This window comes from Tyto alba, unplaced genomic scaffold, assembly GCF_018691265.1.
Source record: "Tyto alba isolate M040663 unplaced genomic scaffold, T.alba_DEE_v4.0 Super-Scaffold_44, whole genome shotgun sequence".
NCBI lineage: Eukaryota > Metazoa > Chordata > Aves > Strigiformes > Tytonidae > Tyto > Tyto alba.
This window is the reverse complement of record NW_024881320.1, coordinates 2,988,303-3,002,443: the sequence shown is the minus strand read 5'-3', so window position 1 is coordinate 3,002,443 and position 14,141 is coordinate 2,988,303. Positions and strand designations below refer to the sequence as shown.

The 14,141-nt window shown below is 40.7% G+C and overlaps 2 protein-coding genes across 5 annotated transcripts; one reads left to right on the top strand and one right to left on the bottom strand.

The window, feature by feature from the left end:
• Positions 1 to 274: 274 nt before the first annotated feature.
• VPS29 (VPS29 retromer complex component) lies at positions 275 to 4,400 on the bottom strand. 3 transcript variants are annotated; one of them, XM_042805671.1, is made up of 6 exons: positions 4,300 to 4,337; positions 3,782 to 3,793; positions 2,253 to 2,330; positions 1,638 to 1,829; positions 948 to 1,183; positions 275 to 641 (listed from the first exon to the last, which is right to left on the bottom strand). In XM_042805671.1, exons 3-6 carry the CDS (start codon positions 2,289 to 2,291, stop codon positions 524 to 526), a joined length of 585 nt encoding a protein of 194 aa, XP_042661605.1. In that variant the 5' UTR covers positions 2,292 to 2,330; positions 3,782 to 3,793; positions 4,300 to 4,337; the 3' UTR covers positions 275 to 523. The 3 variants fall into 3 exon arrangements, with proteins under 3 accessions (XP_042661605.1, XP_042661606.1, XP_042661607.1); XM_042805672.1 differs by lacking the exon at positions 2,253 to 2,330 and having other exon boundaries at positions 4,300 to 4,400; XM_042805673.1 differs by lacking the exons at positions 2,253 to 2,330; positions 3,782 to 3,793 and having other exon boundaries at positions 4,300 to 4,399.
• Positions 4,401 to 4,505: 105 nt separating this feature from the next.
• Positions 4,506 to 14,095, top strand: RAD9B (RAD9 checkpoint clamp component B). Of its 2 annotated transcripts, none has more exons than XM_033008408.2 (11): positions 4,506 to 4,595; positions 5,352 to 5,422; positions 6,345 to 6,494; positions 7,021 to 7,135; positions 8,109 to 8,208; positions 9,116 to 9,222; positions 11,175 to 11,281; positions 11,744 to 11,808; positions 12,361 to 12,483; positions 12,745 to 13,012; positions 13,282 to 14,095. In XM_033008408.2, exons 1-11 carry the CDS (start codon positions 4,562 to 4,564, stop codon positions 13,411 to 13,413), a joined length of 1,272 nt encoding a protein of 423 aa, XP_032864299.2. In that variant the 5' UTR covers positions 4,506 to 4,561; the 3' UTR covers positions 13,414 to 14,095. The 2 variants fall into 2 exon arrangements, with proteins under 2 accessions (XP_032864299.2, XP_032864298.2); XM_033008407.2 differs by having other exon boundaries at positions 4,525 to 4,566.
• Positions 14,096 to 14,141: the final 46 nt, after the last annotated feature.

The window sequence follows — 14,141 nt, the reverse complement described above, 5'->3', positions numbered from 1 at the left end:
TGATAAGAAGACTAAAGGTAAACTTTATACAGTAAAATTACTACTGTAAGTTATAAGTTAACTGTAATATTTTCAGAATCTATCAATTATTTTATTCTTAATTGGGAATGTTAAATTGAGAAAGTTAAGTATCAACTGGATTCTGAAACAGATGTAGCATGGCCCCAGAGCCCTCAGTCTTTCTGTTCAAGCCCTTTACAAGTATCCTTTAGAGCATCAGACATTTTAAAAGCAACTCTAACTGTTGGATTTTTTCCAATAACATAAAGCTTAATTTTTCTATGAAGTGGAGTTTATTACAACATTAAGGAACAGTATTTAAACAGTTATTTTAATGGAATATTTTACAAATCAATTCATACAGAGAAAAGCAAACACAATGTTGATTTAGAGTTATTACCAGTAAGCTACATTGCTAAGCTGTTAGCGGGTAAGTGTAGTACTGTAAACTAGCAATCAAGTATTGTAGTAACTTGCAGTTCAGAATGAGATGGTAAAAATACCAGACAAGCAAAAACACTTTTTAAGATTTCTTGTACTCAATTCTTTCTACTTTCACATCATCTCCAATTAGTTGATAGACATATGTAACTACTGTAGAAGCCTGGATATCCATCAGCACAAATGAAGGAATGATGTTGCTGGAAAGAGAGGAAAAAATTTGTATTAATTGTGCATATATAATCACCTTAGCAGTGTTTCACCACTACTTAACAAAAATCACCCTAAGAAAAATGGGTATGAATTTTGTAAGCACAGTACATCAGAGCTGAAGCTTTATATATCTCACTCTCATCTGTTTCAGTCAACGAGATTTAGCAACTACTATCAACCCTTTCTCTCCCCAACATCTAGAATGTAAACTTTAGCCCTCAGAATGAGTTTTTTAAAAGTTCAGTTTTGTTATTAAAAAAAATCCTCAGAGCTACTCCCCACACTCCACTTACTTCTCTAAGGCATGATAGGCTCCTGTAGCTGATCCTGGATTGATATAGAACTTGTTTTCATGTTCAAATGCCTCAAATTTGTGTGTATGTCCTGAAATTAGGATGTCCACATCAAATTGCCTTTGTAGCAGTGCCAGGCTGGCCATATCACCCCAAGGAATAACCTGATGGCCATGAATCAGCCCAATTTTGAACTGTCCGACAGTTACAACTTTCTGTTCAGGATAATTCAGGTTCTAAAAATAAAAACAAACAAAAATTAGATGTACAGATATATATTTAAAAACAACTCTATGGAACACCAAGAAGAGAAGGGAAAAGCTTACGGAAATATTCAATATAAGCAGCCCCACTGCTACAAAATGAGCTGCAAAGCTGCTTTTATGAGCACTGGGAGAATGTGGTAGGGTGCAAAGAACTTCAGAGATCTGACAACAGCAGGTCCCATTTGCTGGAGTCCCAGACAGAGCCAAGTACACAATTACTTTTACTCATACTGATGATAGAACTTACTATATAATTCACATTCTTGATTGTAACCCCAACTCTTTTGCCCAGTTTGCTTTTCATGTGCCCTCAGCGCTACGTAAATTCCATTTGCCCACTTTTACGTGAATTACAAATAATCCAGATGTTGCCTTTATGTAAAAGATGCACAAGAAAAATGTCATTTTCAAGAGAAGACACTACCTCATCAAAGTCACCTCGGACAACATGAACATCCCCAGCCAGAGTCTTGAGGTAGTCATAAGTATCCTTGGTGCAGAGGTTTCCTGTGCAGAGGATGTGTTGGATCTTTCCTGGAACCAGCAGTTTTTTGAATTTGGCTGGGAGGCTGTTGCATCGATGGGGAATGTGGAGATCTCCTAATACTAACACCAACTTATCAGGTGTCATGACAGGAAAGAAAGATTGTTACAGATACTTATTTAGACAAGAATCATTAGGAAACAAAGCATTTAAATGTTTTCTTCAGGTTCGCAACTTTACATTTTGATGTAAAGACTACCAAAATAAGAATGAAATGGTGATGGAATATTGCTATAGTAAGGGCCCTTGTCTTCCCTCAATAATGCAGAACATATCCAGAGGGGGGCCTTACAAACACAACAGTCAACTGAATTATTTTTTTTATTTTGTTGCTGAAAGCCATTGCAAGGTCTAACAACAGAAAGGTGTTACTGCTTGATGTATTTTACACAAATTTGGGAACTACCATAAGCTATCCCTCTGTTTTTGGATGTTTAAGGAGAAAAAAAAAAAAAAAATGTAGGACACCTCTAGTACATGTTCTCAGGCCCAGACCTGGCTAAACTGTGGCCACTTCCCTTTAAAACTCTTCATCCAAGTTTCTTTCTACTTTAATTAACTTCTGTTTTCTTCCTTATCAAAAAAAAAAAAAAAAAAAAAAAAAAAAGGGGGGCAAATTTGCAACATGTTAACAGCTGACCAGAACAGGAAGCTTGTTCAGAGTCCATTTTGTAGGAACCACTGAACAAGAGGATAAGACTAACAGCTTAAAAAAAGAAAAAAATAAAAAAAAAACCCCAAGGCACTGCAGAGAATATAAGCCAGACTACTGCACACAGTGGTTCTTCTAGTACCAGTTCTATATACTCATAGTTTGAGTACAATAGATGCAAGGACAATACAAATTTAATGGGAGCTACGAAATCAAGGATTCAGACAAAGTAAGACCATAGTTTAATACCACAAGCTTTAAATCTGCAAATAAATAATATGAGCAACACAGCAATAAATTAATTATGCAAAAAGGGCATGAAAAGCTCTATAAAGCATGGGATGTTACGCCACTACACTAAAAACGCTGGATCTAGAGACAGTCATCCCTGTTAACTTGATAACTAGCTCCATATTAGCAACAGTTTATCTTCCAACCATAATGCTGTGTCACTCAGACAGTTCTTAAAACAACAGCCATCAAATGTGTTTGTAAAAGACACAGCTCAGAGAGATATATAAAAGCAGTAGTAACTATGCTAAGAAATTACCTTTTTTAATATTTGCTTTTTTTAAATTTTCAGGCCATGCAGCTATCTTCATGCCAACAGTCAAAAGTGGCACAAGGAACTTGGGTGGGCCTTTTGTTTGGTTGGGTTTTTTTCAGATTAAGAATGTGTTGGCACCATGATCAAAGCCATGCATCTCTGGAAAACTGATGGCTGAAAGTATTGGTAAAGCAATGCAAGTTTTTCAATCAACGAGATACCAATTTAAAACTAACTCAGGAGAGGTAGAAAAAGACACACTTGATGGCCTTTCAGGAGTTCTCAGTGAAAAATAGCCTTACTACCAACACTCTAGAGATGATGAATGCAAAAAAATTGGGTAACAAGTGATTTTAGTGATTAAAGTGGCAACAGACAGATTCTCTTACTGACACTTAAGGGACTTAACATGCAGTACCGGTTATGTATTTAATGTTCAGTAAAATCATACTGCCACTAAAACACAGAACCCCACTGAAGTCAGCAGTGTGTGCATTCAACAGACTATTTTCTCTGCTGACAAACTGGTGGCCCCATATTTTCCCCCCACATCACATTTAAGCTCCCATTAGTTAAAGCAAGGCTTGGCAAGATACAGTAACAACACAAAAGCATTGAAGGGTGTTTAATAATCACAAGTTTCTGCAATGTAAAATAGTGGCAAAGAATGTTACAACATCTGGCTTTTACTAGCTATTTAGGTGCAATCTTAAGCGTGAACAGCAACCCCATAATCCATATGTACCATCTGACATTCATATCTTCTAGTATCATTAACAAGCCCTTACCACCGGTGTTAGCAACAGCTAAGAGGAGTAAACTTACTCTGTGCCCAGCCTTATTGGAATGGAGTTGATTGCAGACAGGGGGGAATGAAAAACAGGGTGAAACATGATCAATGTTAAACAAAAGAAAGGAACAGGAAAGAAAACATAGCCAAACGAACAGGCAAATAATAATTAATGAATTGTTGATGTTATGGAAGAAGCGTTAAAAAAATTAAATAAAAAATCGGCTCCTGCGCGTGGCCCCCGCCGGTGCCGGCCCCTCAGCGGGGCTTCACCTCTCACCGCCCTGCTCCCGCCCCGCCATCGACCTCAGCTCGGCATCAGGCGCGTTTCTGGGCAGCGACTGATAGAAAAACCTTCCCTGAGCGCCGGCTCAGCGCAGCCACCGGCGGGGCCCGCACCGCCCGGGCCCGGCGCCCACCGGGCCGCTGCCGGATGAGGCCGACCCTAGGTCCGGGGATGTGTGTCCCCCAACCCCGCCACCACCACGGGGCGAGCCCCGCCGGGGAGCACACCCCACCCGCGGGTGGGGGACGGGACGCCCCCGCCGCTCACCATCCTGCCCGGCGCCGCGCTCCCTCCCCGCAGCCACTGCGGCTCCTCCCGGAAGCCAGACCAGCGCCCACCGCCCGCTACGGCGCCTCCGAAGGGCCAAGAAAGCCCGAAACGCGTTTCTCCGCGCCCCGCCTCCCCTCACCTTGTGGCTACATCCGGGTCTCTGAGGAGCGCCGAGCCCCTCCCCTCGCCCACACTGAGGCGTTTCCCGCCTTTTCCGCAGCCGCCGTGTGAGGGGACGGGACGGCCTTTGCAGCCGGTCATGAAGTGTGTCATTGCGGGGGCTCACCTCAGAGGTACCCGCGGCCCCAGGGGAGGCAGCAGGCCTGGGGCAGAGGGGTGGATGTGAGAGAAACAGGCAGCCCAGAGCTGGGGACGCCTCGGGGCAGCGCAGCGCAGTAGGGCCGGCGGCCGTGGCTGGCCCGGTGCCACCCCGGCGTCCGTGGCACTGCCCTCAGTGGGCTTCCCCGTGGGGGGCTGCGTCTAGCCACGCCACGGTCACAGCAAAGCCGGGGAGCGCCCTTCTCATCCCCAGGAGGACGAAGGCGTTTTTGTGGGGCAACGTGCAACCTCAGAAAGTTGTTCAGATTAGAGAGCGGAGGGCTGGATTTGTGGTACTTACAGGTTGAGAAGCCATTGCCTAGCTGGGTGCTGCTGGTTTCTTCTGTGTTTCTCAGGGCTACATCTTTACAGACATAAACTGCTTACCACTTGCTCAAACTTGCTGCCATTTACAAAATAAAATTTCTTACTTAAGTGGTGTTTTGTTCAATGAGATTGAATTAATTTGTGGTGACATCAGGTCATGCCAGTCAGTGCAGAGGGACAGATGACGTTTGAGGTGTGCCTGGTTAGAGGCAGCTTTCAAAAACATCAAGGTGTTTGTACTGCTGAAAATGAAAGAGTACTGTTTTCCACCAAGTCATTGGTTTTATTTGAAACATGTAGGAAATCTGTAATTTTTCCTTTAAATTATTTTTGAGAAAATGCAGTATAACTTTTTTTTTTTTTTAACTTAGATTTCATATTGTACCATTTTCTTTTCCTACTAGTGTTTGGAAGAGCAATACATGCCATAGCACGTATTAGTGATGAATTTTGGTTTGACCCCATAGAAAAAGGTGTAAGTGACTTTGATTTCTTGTAACTTGAAAATCTTGCTTGAAAGCATAGTATTTATGTTGTTGGATATTGTGTTTTCCTACAGATACTCTTCACTCTGTTACATTCCCGCTCATCTTCCTCCACTTTCAATATGGTCAAATGCCATATTTTCTGTAATTGTAATTATGCAGATTACATCATGGAAGATTCCTACTCTGCCCCTGGTATTCTTTGATTTTTTGCTACCCAAGCTGAAGCTTGTCCAGGACATCCGGATTAATACCAAGGGTTTTATTTCTGTTGTCATGGGTCAAAGGTTTATGTTTTGTACCACATCAGAAACTGCCTCTAAACAACATGTTTTTGTACTGGTATGACTCAACAGGAAGAATGCATCCATTAATATGCCTCTGATTAATGAAATACTGTTTCCAGCAGAATTAGGATTTTCTCTAGGGGTTTCTCAGTTAAAAGTGATTGATTCTCCTTAACTTGCTGGGAGGCTGGAAAATCAGAAGTGGCAATAATTTATTTTTATACCTGAAGAATTTTTGAGGTGCTAGTAGTGTTTTTGCTCATTTGTGTGTGTCATGTGGATGGGTGTACAGAAAGATTGTTTTAGAATAAACTCTAGTCCTCCAGATTCCTCAAACACAGGCCAAACTTTTAAGTGTTCAGGTAACGCATACTTCAGGGCCACTTAAATGTCTGTAGATTGGATTCCTAAGCCTGGATGATACCAGTGACTTCTGACCAGTAAGAGTGAAGGGGCCAAGTTTAAACATGATTGTATGCAGAATGCATCTATATTTATTTTGAGATGTAAACATTTAAAGGCTTTGTGGTTTAGGTATGGTGCTGAAGCACTGAGTTGGCTTTTTTGTTAAATGTTTGACATGAAATAGTTTTGAGTTAATAAATTAATTTACTTATATTTTTAGCTTGCCTTAAGATCAGTGAATTCTTCAAGGTCAGCATATGCATGTGTCTTCTTCTCATCTGTGTTTTTTCAACATTACTGCTGGACAGCTGTCTCTCAGCCATGTCAGAAGGAAAAACAGTTATCCCTCCCGTGTAAATTGATAATTAAGGTACATTTTAATGGATTGTTATGCACAGCTTTGTAAGCAACACATTAGCCGACTTCCAAATGAAATTATAGGGGGAGGCTTGTAGAGGCGTGTGGATGGCTCTAAACTCAGGCACTTCTGAGCAATTTTGCAAAAGAGAGGATTAGTATTTAGTCATGTTTAGAAATTGTACCTCCTGAGCTGTAGCCTGCAGTTTCCGAAGTCTGAACCAGCTTAATCTCAGGGTGAAGGATTACCACGTTTCTAGCTCTGGAGTGTTTCTTCTGTAGCTTTCAAAACCAGTATGAGTCTAGAGAGCTTTAGCCGGTTATTTAGCAAGCAGATCTGTTGGCCAAGTATTTGAATAGTGGGTGAGGATGGCGAGGACCAGTATCAGCTGCCGCAGTGTCTGCTTACAGAGCGGTTTGGGGAAGTCATAAAAGCAGGAGCTTGAGATAAACTGTACTAAACTAGGGAAATAATATTGCAAAATTTCTTGGTAAGTAATCTCTGCACTGATTTTTTTTTGTTTGGTTGGTTTTTACAGTCCGTTCTTCCTGTATTTAGATGTGTGAATGTGCTGGAAAGGAATGTAGAGAAATGCAGCATTTATACAAATATTAATGATCATCACATAACTTTCCAGCTCCTCTGCAAACATGGTAAGTTATACAAAATGTGACTTTATGGAAACAAGCAGTTTAAAACAGCAGGGCAAGGCAATATTTAGTGTAATTATTAACTGAATGTTATTGATTGAACATTATGCCAAACACTTTCAGCCTCTTCACATCATAATTTATCATGTGCTTCACTTTGTTAACATGAAGTTATAACAGGCTTTTTCTGACAATGTTCTTCAGTTCAGTAGTTAATGCACACTATATAGTAATTGTTAGCCTACTGCTTACAACATTTAGAATTAGGCTGGAGTAGATTCTGAAAAAGCACACAAGATGGAAAGGGAGAGAAATGCTGTTTTGGGAGGTGTTTGAACTAGAGGATTTACTGGGTCTTTTCACTTCTGATACTTACGGTTCTTCAGCACAGTAACAGGTCTGACATCCTCGGTCCAGCAGAACACCAGGTGTATTCATCAGCAGTAGTCTGCAGAATTCATGAAGAGCCATCATCTGTCGGCATAGCTTGCTGAGCTGTGCTGTGTAATAGGCGGTGGTTTATATTATTAAAAATCTAGCTTGTATTACTAATAATGAGGTAATACACTGAATTAGGTCTCAAGGCAATTAAACTCCCTTAGCTCATGCTTATCGAGAAATACGGAGAGATCTGTAGGGTTTGCCTTTTGTATTCCACCACCATTTGTATTATATCCATTAAATATTGAAGCCTTTTTCCCTCCCCTGCATTTGTTGCACTTTTTGCTGTTCGCTTATTTCTTGTGGATTCTTAAAAAACTCAGATGCTGGAGGGGCAGAACTAATAGGATGAAGGAAGTCTTAGATGGCAGGCTAATTCAGCTTTCTGTTTGTGGGTGAGTTATTTCCACATAGCTAGAGTAAGTTGCGTTGTTACTTTCTCTATTGAAATTTACTAAAAGAACAATAAATACTGAAAAAAAAAATCTAAAATTACAGACCAGCATTGATTTTTGTTCATATCCTTTATACTTAGGTCTTGTAAAAACATATAATCTGACATTTCAAGAATGTGATCCGTTACAGGCTGTTTTTGCAAAGCACATGTGTCCCAACGTACTTAAAGTGCAGTCCAGGTAATGAATAAAAAAGCTTTTTTCTGGGGAGAACAAAAAAAAAATCATACAGGAGGCAATATTACTCTCATAGTCATTAGCATCAAAATCTGATTAGGGCACAGTCAAAAATGGTGAATTCTTAAATCCTGTATCCTAGCACTTGATTTTTCACATTACAGTTTAAGAAATTTGGATTATTCTGCCATTAATCTTACTCACCTTGAGAAGTGTGTGAATTCACACCTTTGAGCAACTTCTACCTGTGAGAAATATAGTGCTTTAATTTTATAGGCAAAGAATCCAGTGGTAAAAATACAATCTTTTTAATGCAATAAGGCAAAGTTCTCCTTTGAAGAGCTGCCCTTTGGAAGAATCCAAGATCTGGCTTGTCATTGCAAGCAAAGGCAAAGAACAGACTCTGCTTCTGCTGACAGCATTTCTATTAAAAGTGTTTCTTGTGCACAGGAGCTTCTGTCACAATAATCAACCATTAAAGGTGTATAAAGATAGCTCTGTATAGGTATTATGTATTGTGTTTATAAAAAGATTGTGCAACTTCTAAAACTGCAAGCTTTTGAATAAAGAGTATAGGACGCTGAGGTGTGCTCAAAATTGTGATACATAAAGAAAGGTAGCAACAATATATAGGTCTATATAGATATGTAAGACTGATTTGGTAGCATACTCAAGCATTAAATATAAACAAATTTGCTTTTATAATTACTAGTTGTATTCTTAGATTTTACATGTACCTTGTGATCTATAAATCAATTTAATACAGCACACTTCAAGGGGTGCACGTTTCAAAGGCAGTTTTTCCAACAGTGTTGCCAAGTAACAATTTTAATTTCTAATATGAATAAAAAATGCTAGCTAGTAATTTGTAGCAGGTAAAATTATTCTAATGTTGAATGAAATTTTATAGGCTGCTGGCTGATATAATGATTCACTTTCCGACCAGTCAAGAAGAAGTAACCTTATCAGTTACTCCGATGAAAGTTTGTTTCAAGAGTTACACTGAAGAAGACACAGGTAAGGAAATTAAAAATATGACACAATACTGGGACTTTAAAACAGGTGAACTAAAGTAATAATAACTATGGCAGCGTAAACAGAGGATGCATTTTATGGCTGAATAATGAGATTTTTAAGAGGGAACATATATAGAGAGATTTTAAATCATACTGCCACCCTCTGGTTTTAATATATTTTAAGAAAGTATGTTTTTTAATAACATTTTCCTGGTATCAGTGGCAGATATCAGATGCACCAGCTAATTGAAATAAATTATGCTGCTTGCTGTAGGCTTGAACAGAGGTAATTACAGTGCTGCAAGAACAGAAGCATGGCAACAGACAGGAAAAAGGAGATAATTTTATGTTATAAAAAGAACGATTTAAATCTGAACACCATAATTAGAGAATTGATACCATTACAGAATGTATTTTAGTGTAAGGGCAATACAGTGCGTTAGCTGGCCTAACACTGTTCTGTTGCGCGCGGCCATGTTCAGATCCCCATCTGAGATGGAGAACAATCTAGATTCTTGGGGCGTGACTCAGACTAATTTTAAAGATATAATTGTGTTTTTGAAGTATAGGTTCTTGTATATCATATAATAAAGGGATGCTTTTCATACTTGCTTATGACCAAAGCTGAGGATAATGACCTAGAAAAAGATGACTGCCAAGGGCGGAGGGGTGGGGATTGTGCTGAGAACAGGCTGAAGCAGTGGAGAGCTGGAAGGATTAAGTGGTGGAAACTGGAGTGAAACTGGGAAGAAATTACTGAAAATAGAGAGACACTAAAGAGTACAATTTGAATGACAAATTTTACTATTTTAAAAACATGCATTTACAAGGGTGTTATTGTAAGAAAGTGGGGAAAAAAAAAAGTAGGTACAAATTTAATGAGATGCCAAAAAAACAATCAAGGAGCAACAGGAGGAATTACAAGCATTGTCTTGTTGTACTGCGTGTGATGGGATACATGCTGCCTGCAGCCAAGGTGCTGGGTGCACTGAAACAAAACGTGTCCTTTGAACCTATCACCCAGCAAGGGCTTGGGTTCTTCCACATTCAGGTTTAAGTTTCAAAGAAAGAAATTACACCTTCTGCCTAGGCTTGTTCTTATTTGCATGTGGCAGGCTCTGCCTTGCAGCAGCGGGCAGATGTGTTGCAAGTATCTATTTCTACAGTTTCAGGGCACTTCACAAGAGCGTATTTGAACACGCAGTGGGGCCTTGTTGAAGGCTGAGAGAAAAAAAAACCTCTTGAGCAGAGAAACCAGACTGGGAACAGCTTGCAATAGTTTGTTAGCAGCCCAGCTTTGGAAGGGAACGGGATAGGTGTGGGGTGTTAAAGCTGCTGTAGGATTTCTGAATGCCTGAGACTGTAACACATCGTGGAAGTACCCTCTTACTTTCTTCTCACACACCGGATAACAGCAACAGACTAATCTCATGATAACAAGCAACAATTGACTACCTGAAACCAACGAACCTATTTCCTGTTGCCACTTACGTATCAGGAAAAGATCATAATTTAAAACAAAGAACCTAAGTCCACCTTCATTGTCCTCTGATGATTGTCAGCAGTTATGATTAATCTGTTAAAAGACATGTGATGTTTTGCCCTTCCCATCTATGCAACAATAAGCAGCTGGTAATACTATTTGTAACAAACGTCTGTCGGCAAAGCAGATTTGCAAGAACGACAGCAGGTATTGGGTTAGATCACACAGTGGAACATAAAATAGGTTCTCTTAAAAGCTGTTTAAATCTCCATAATGTACTGTAAATAAATGCAGGATTTTATTTGAATTACAAAATAAATTTAGATAAACTAAACATTTACTACTGTTAGTCACTATAAAAATACAGTTCTTTGTTCAAACGATGCTGATGTAAAAACCTCATTGTTACAGTTTTGTTGAGTTCAGACTTCACTCCTTTGAGTCCTTGACTTCCTTGTTATTTTAAACAGATTTTTCAAAGACAATGATTACTGAAATCCAACTAAATCCAGATGAATTTGACTACTTTCAAGTTGGAGTTGATTCTGAAGTGATGTTTTGCCTTAAAGAATTGAGGGTAAAGTAAGAATTTGTATTGAAAATAGAACGTTTCCTCTTAACTTGCCTGACTTGCCCAGGCCCGTGCGGAACGGTCGCTGCGGAACGGCCAGGCCCCTGACCTGCAGCAGTATCTCACCAGCAGGGCGGGATTAGCTTTTAAACCCAGGATCTTCAGGACACTGGGGGGGCCCTCACAGTAGCCTTTGAAAGGTGAGGGAAATGTTTTTTAAACAGCAAAACTGTAATTTCAGTGTTGGGCAGACACACTGTAACCGTGCTGCCCAAAGCATCGGGGCACCCAAGTTCTCCGCGCAGCAGCAGCTTTGGCAAAGCTCCAGACAGGGAGGTGAGAAATGTGTTCTAGAAGTAGAGTTTCACCCTTTTTTTGGCCAGTAAACAACAGCTGGGATAAACTTACATTCTGATGTTGATCTTCTGTTTTTAAAAGAGCACTTAACCACCCACCCCTTCTTTCCAGGGACTGCTAGCATTTTCAGAAGCTACCAGTGTTCCGCTCTCAATCCATTTTGACATCTCTGGAAAGTATGTTTTGGAACTTACCTGTCTAGAACTACTGCAGTTACAACTCTACAGTCAGGTTTTGTCCGCAGGTTACTCAATGAATATTTCACTGGAACAGTAAAATAGATTTTAATTTCGTACGAAAAGCTGTATTTCTGATCTGTGATAGAGGGTTAAGTAGTTATTATGCATAAAGCACTGAACATAGGCACCGCGTTCCTAAGCCAACCACGCGGGCTAAGGAGCACCTGTGAGTTCCCCAGACACCTCAGGTTCTCAGTCTAACTCATGCAGTTATTTTATTCATCAGTCTAAAGAAGCAATACATTTTCTGCTTAAAATATGAAGAATTGCATATTCTAAACTATCATTTGACCAAGTATAATATTGTATTACCATTTGCTCACTGGTGCATTTAAACCTGTGACAGGAAGCCATCTCGTATTCCTCAGCAGCAAATATATTGGATTTTCAGCTTTTCAGGGGAGGAGGTTTTTTAATCTGTGTGTGTAGAATTGTGTGAGCTGCATTTCCTCCCGCAGTAGGTGTGATTTAGCCTCTATTTGTGTCTAGACCAGTTGCTTTCAGCATGGACAACAGGGTGCTGGAAGCCAGCTTTATTTTGGCGACCTTGTCTGGCATTGAGGAGGAGGGAGCTTCTCACCAGCCTGCCAGCTTCTCACAGCCGCAGGAGAGGTAACAGCGGGCAGCCTTAAGAGGGTGAAAAGCTGAAGTTTAACATTTTAAAGTTTAACATTTTAAGCAATAAAACTTGGTGCAACAGAGTGCACTCAGTGCTCACCTCCACGGGGTTCTGTTGCAGTAGGAGAGGAAGGGAAGATGCTCATTAAGAATCCGCTCTACAGCTATAATGCTTTTCATGAACAGAGAATAAAGACATTCTAACAAAAACACATAAAAACCAGTTACTAACCTGACCTGCTCTCTCCAATCCAGCTCTAAGACACATACAGCTAAATGTGAGAAAACCTCCATGGGTGAAGAGAGCAGCGTGGAGGTGGTCGCCTCCCGAAAGCCACAGTGGAATGGAAACACACCGAACGCCGGGTTGGCAAAACCGGCAAGTCCTTTGTCAAAACAAGAGATGAAAAATATTCCCAGAGCCACAAAGAGAGAGACGACGGGCACGGAAGGGACGGCCACAACCGAGGCAGAGGGCGGCGTGGTGCTGGGAGGAGAGGTGGTACAGTCTCCTTGTCAGAAGGTAAGGAGAGACCCCCGGCTTTATGGCGGGGTCCCCAGTGCAGGTTGATTCTCGGTTCTGCACGCGGCGTTTCAACAGAACGAGCTTTCACAGCTGACAAAAACCACTACTGTGTTTAATGCTGGAAATATTCACAGTGCAGGTGTGTTTTGCTAGGGAACGCTGTAGACTGATAAAGATTTTAAAGTGGCAAAATCTGCAGAAATAATTAAGCCTCGCATTCTGTATCACATGCAGTTCCTTACCTCTGTAAATATTGCATTTTCCAGTTTCATTCCTTATTTTTTGGAGCAGTTTCTTGTAAGGAGAAGGATGCCACCAGCCACACTTTCCACAGTTTAGCAACAGCTAGTGACACCGAAGAAGATTTTGGCCCTGTGCAGAGCTCCCATGTTCTCTAGGGGCACGAAGCATCTGACTCCACGGAAAGACTCCTGGGGCTTGCCTTAAGGGATAAAAGCGCTTTGACGTGGTAATAGTGGAGCTGGTTCTAGTTTTAGAAAGTTTAGTTGCAGTTCTGCAGCGAGTTAGAACTCGAGAGAAACTCTTTGTATTCTGACATCCTGCAGTGAGCTGTGCTTCACAAACCCACCCTCAGAGCACCCAGAAAGCAGGAATCCTGCTCAAAGGGGTCCCAGTTTTGGGTAGGTTTTTTTTTTTTTAATTTTTTTGCAAGACAGGTATTGGAAAAGGACAAAACTCAACCCAGTACTGAATGCTTTCTCTGTTCCTGCTCTGTCAGGACAGGTTAAGAGTTTAGTCACTGTTGATGTTAACCACCAGAGTCACTCTAACAGTGTTCACTGTTGGCCTAACGCAATGAAAATTTCGGTCATGATTGCTGAGATGGGATTTGGGTGCTGTGGACATGGCTCTCTAGTACCTGCTCACCAGAGAATTCAACGTGCAGCACCACTTCAGGCAAATTAAGCTGCTGTAAAGTGCTGGAAAAATAAACCCAGCCGAACACATTATTGCTAGAACAGAGCTGGTATTTTTACAACAGTGTAGGACTAACATTTAACTGGGTGACCAAAGTTATTGTAGAAATGCGTTAAAAAATAAAAGTGATGTTTGAAAGCATGAGTTTGTATTTCAGACTTGCACTATTCTCTTCCCTCCCGCTGCC

Bases quoted from the DNA above. Each gene is read 5' to 3' on its own strand.
- VPS29 (XM_042805671.1), bottom strand. From the start codon at position 2,291: ATGAAGAGTTTTAAAGGGAAGTGGCCACAGTTTAGCCAG. The intron at 1,184-1,637 runs GTAGTGTCTTCT...TTTTATTTTTAG, and splicing joins TCCGAGGTGACTTTGATGAG to AACCTGAATTATCCTGAACA. The intron at 642-947 runs GTAAGTGGAGTG...CTCTCTTTCCAG, and splicing joins GCCTATCATGCCTTAGAGAA to CAACATCATTCCTTCATTTG.
- RAD9B (XM_033008408.2), top strand. From the start codon at position 4,562: ATGAAGTGTGTCATTGCGGGGGCTCACCTCAGAG. The intron at 11,809-12,360 runs GTATGTTTTGGA...ATTTGTGTCTAG, and splicing joins CATTTTGACATCTCTGGAAA to ACCAGTTGCTTTCAGCATGG. The intron at 13,013-13,281 runs GTAAGGAGAGAC...TGCATTTTCCAG, and splicing joins TACAGTCTCCTTGTCAGAAG to TTTCATTCCTTATTTTTTGG.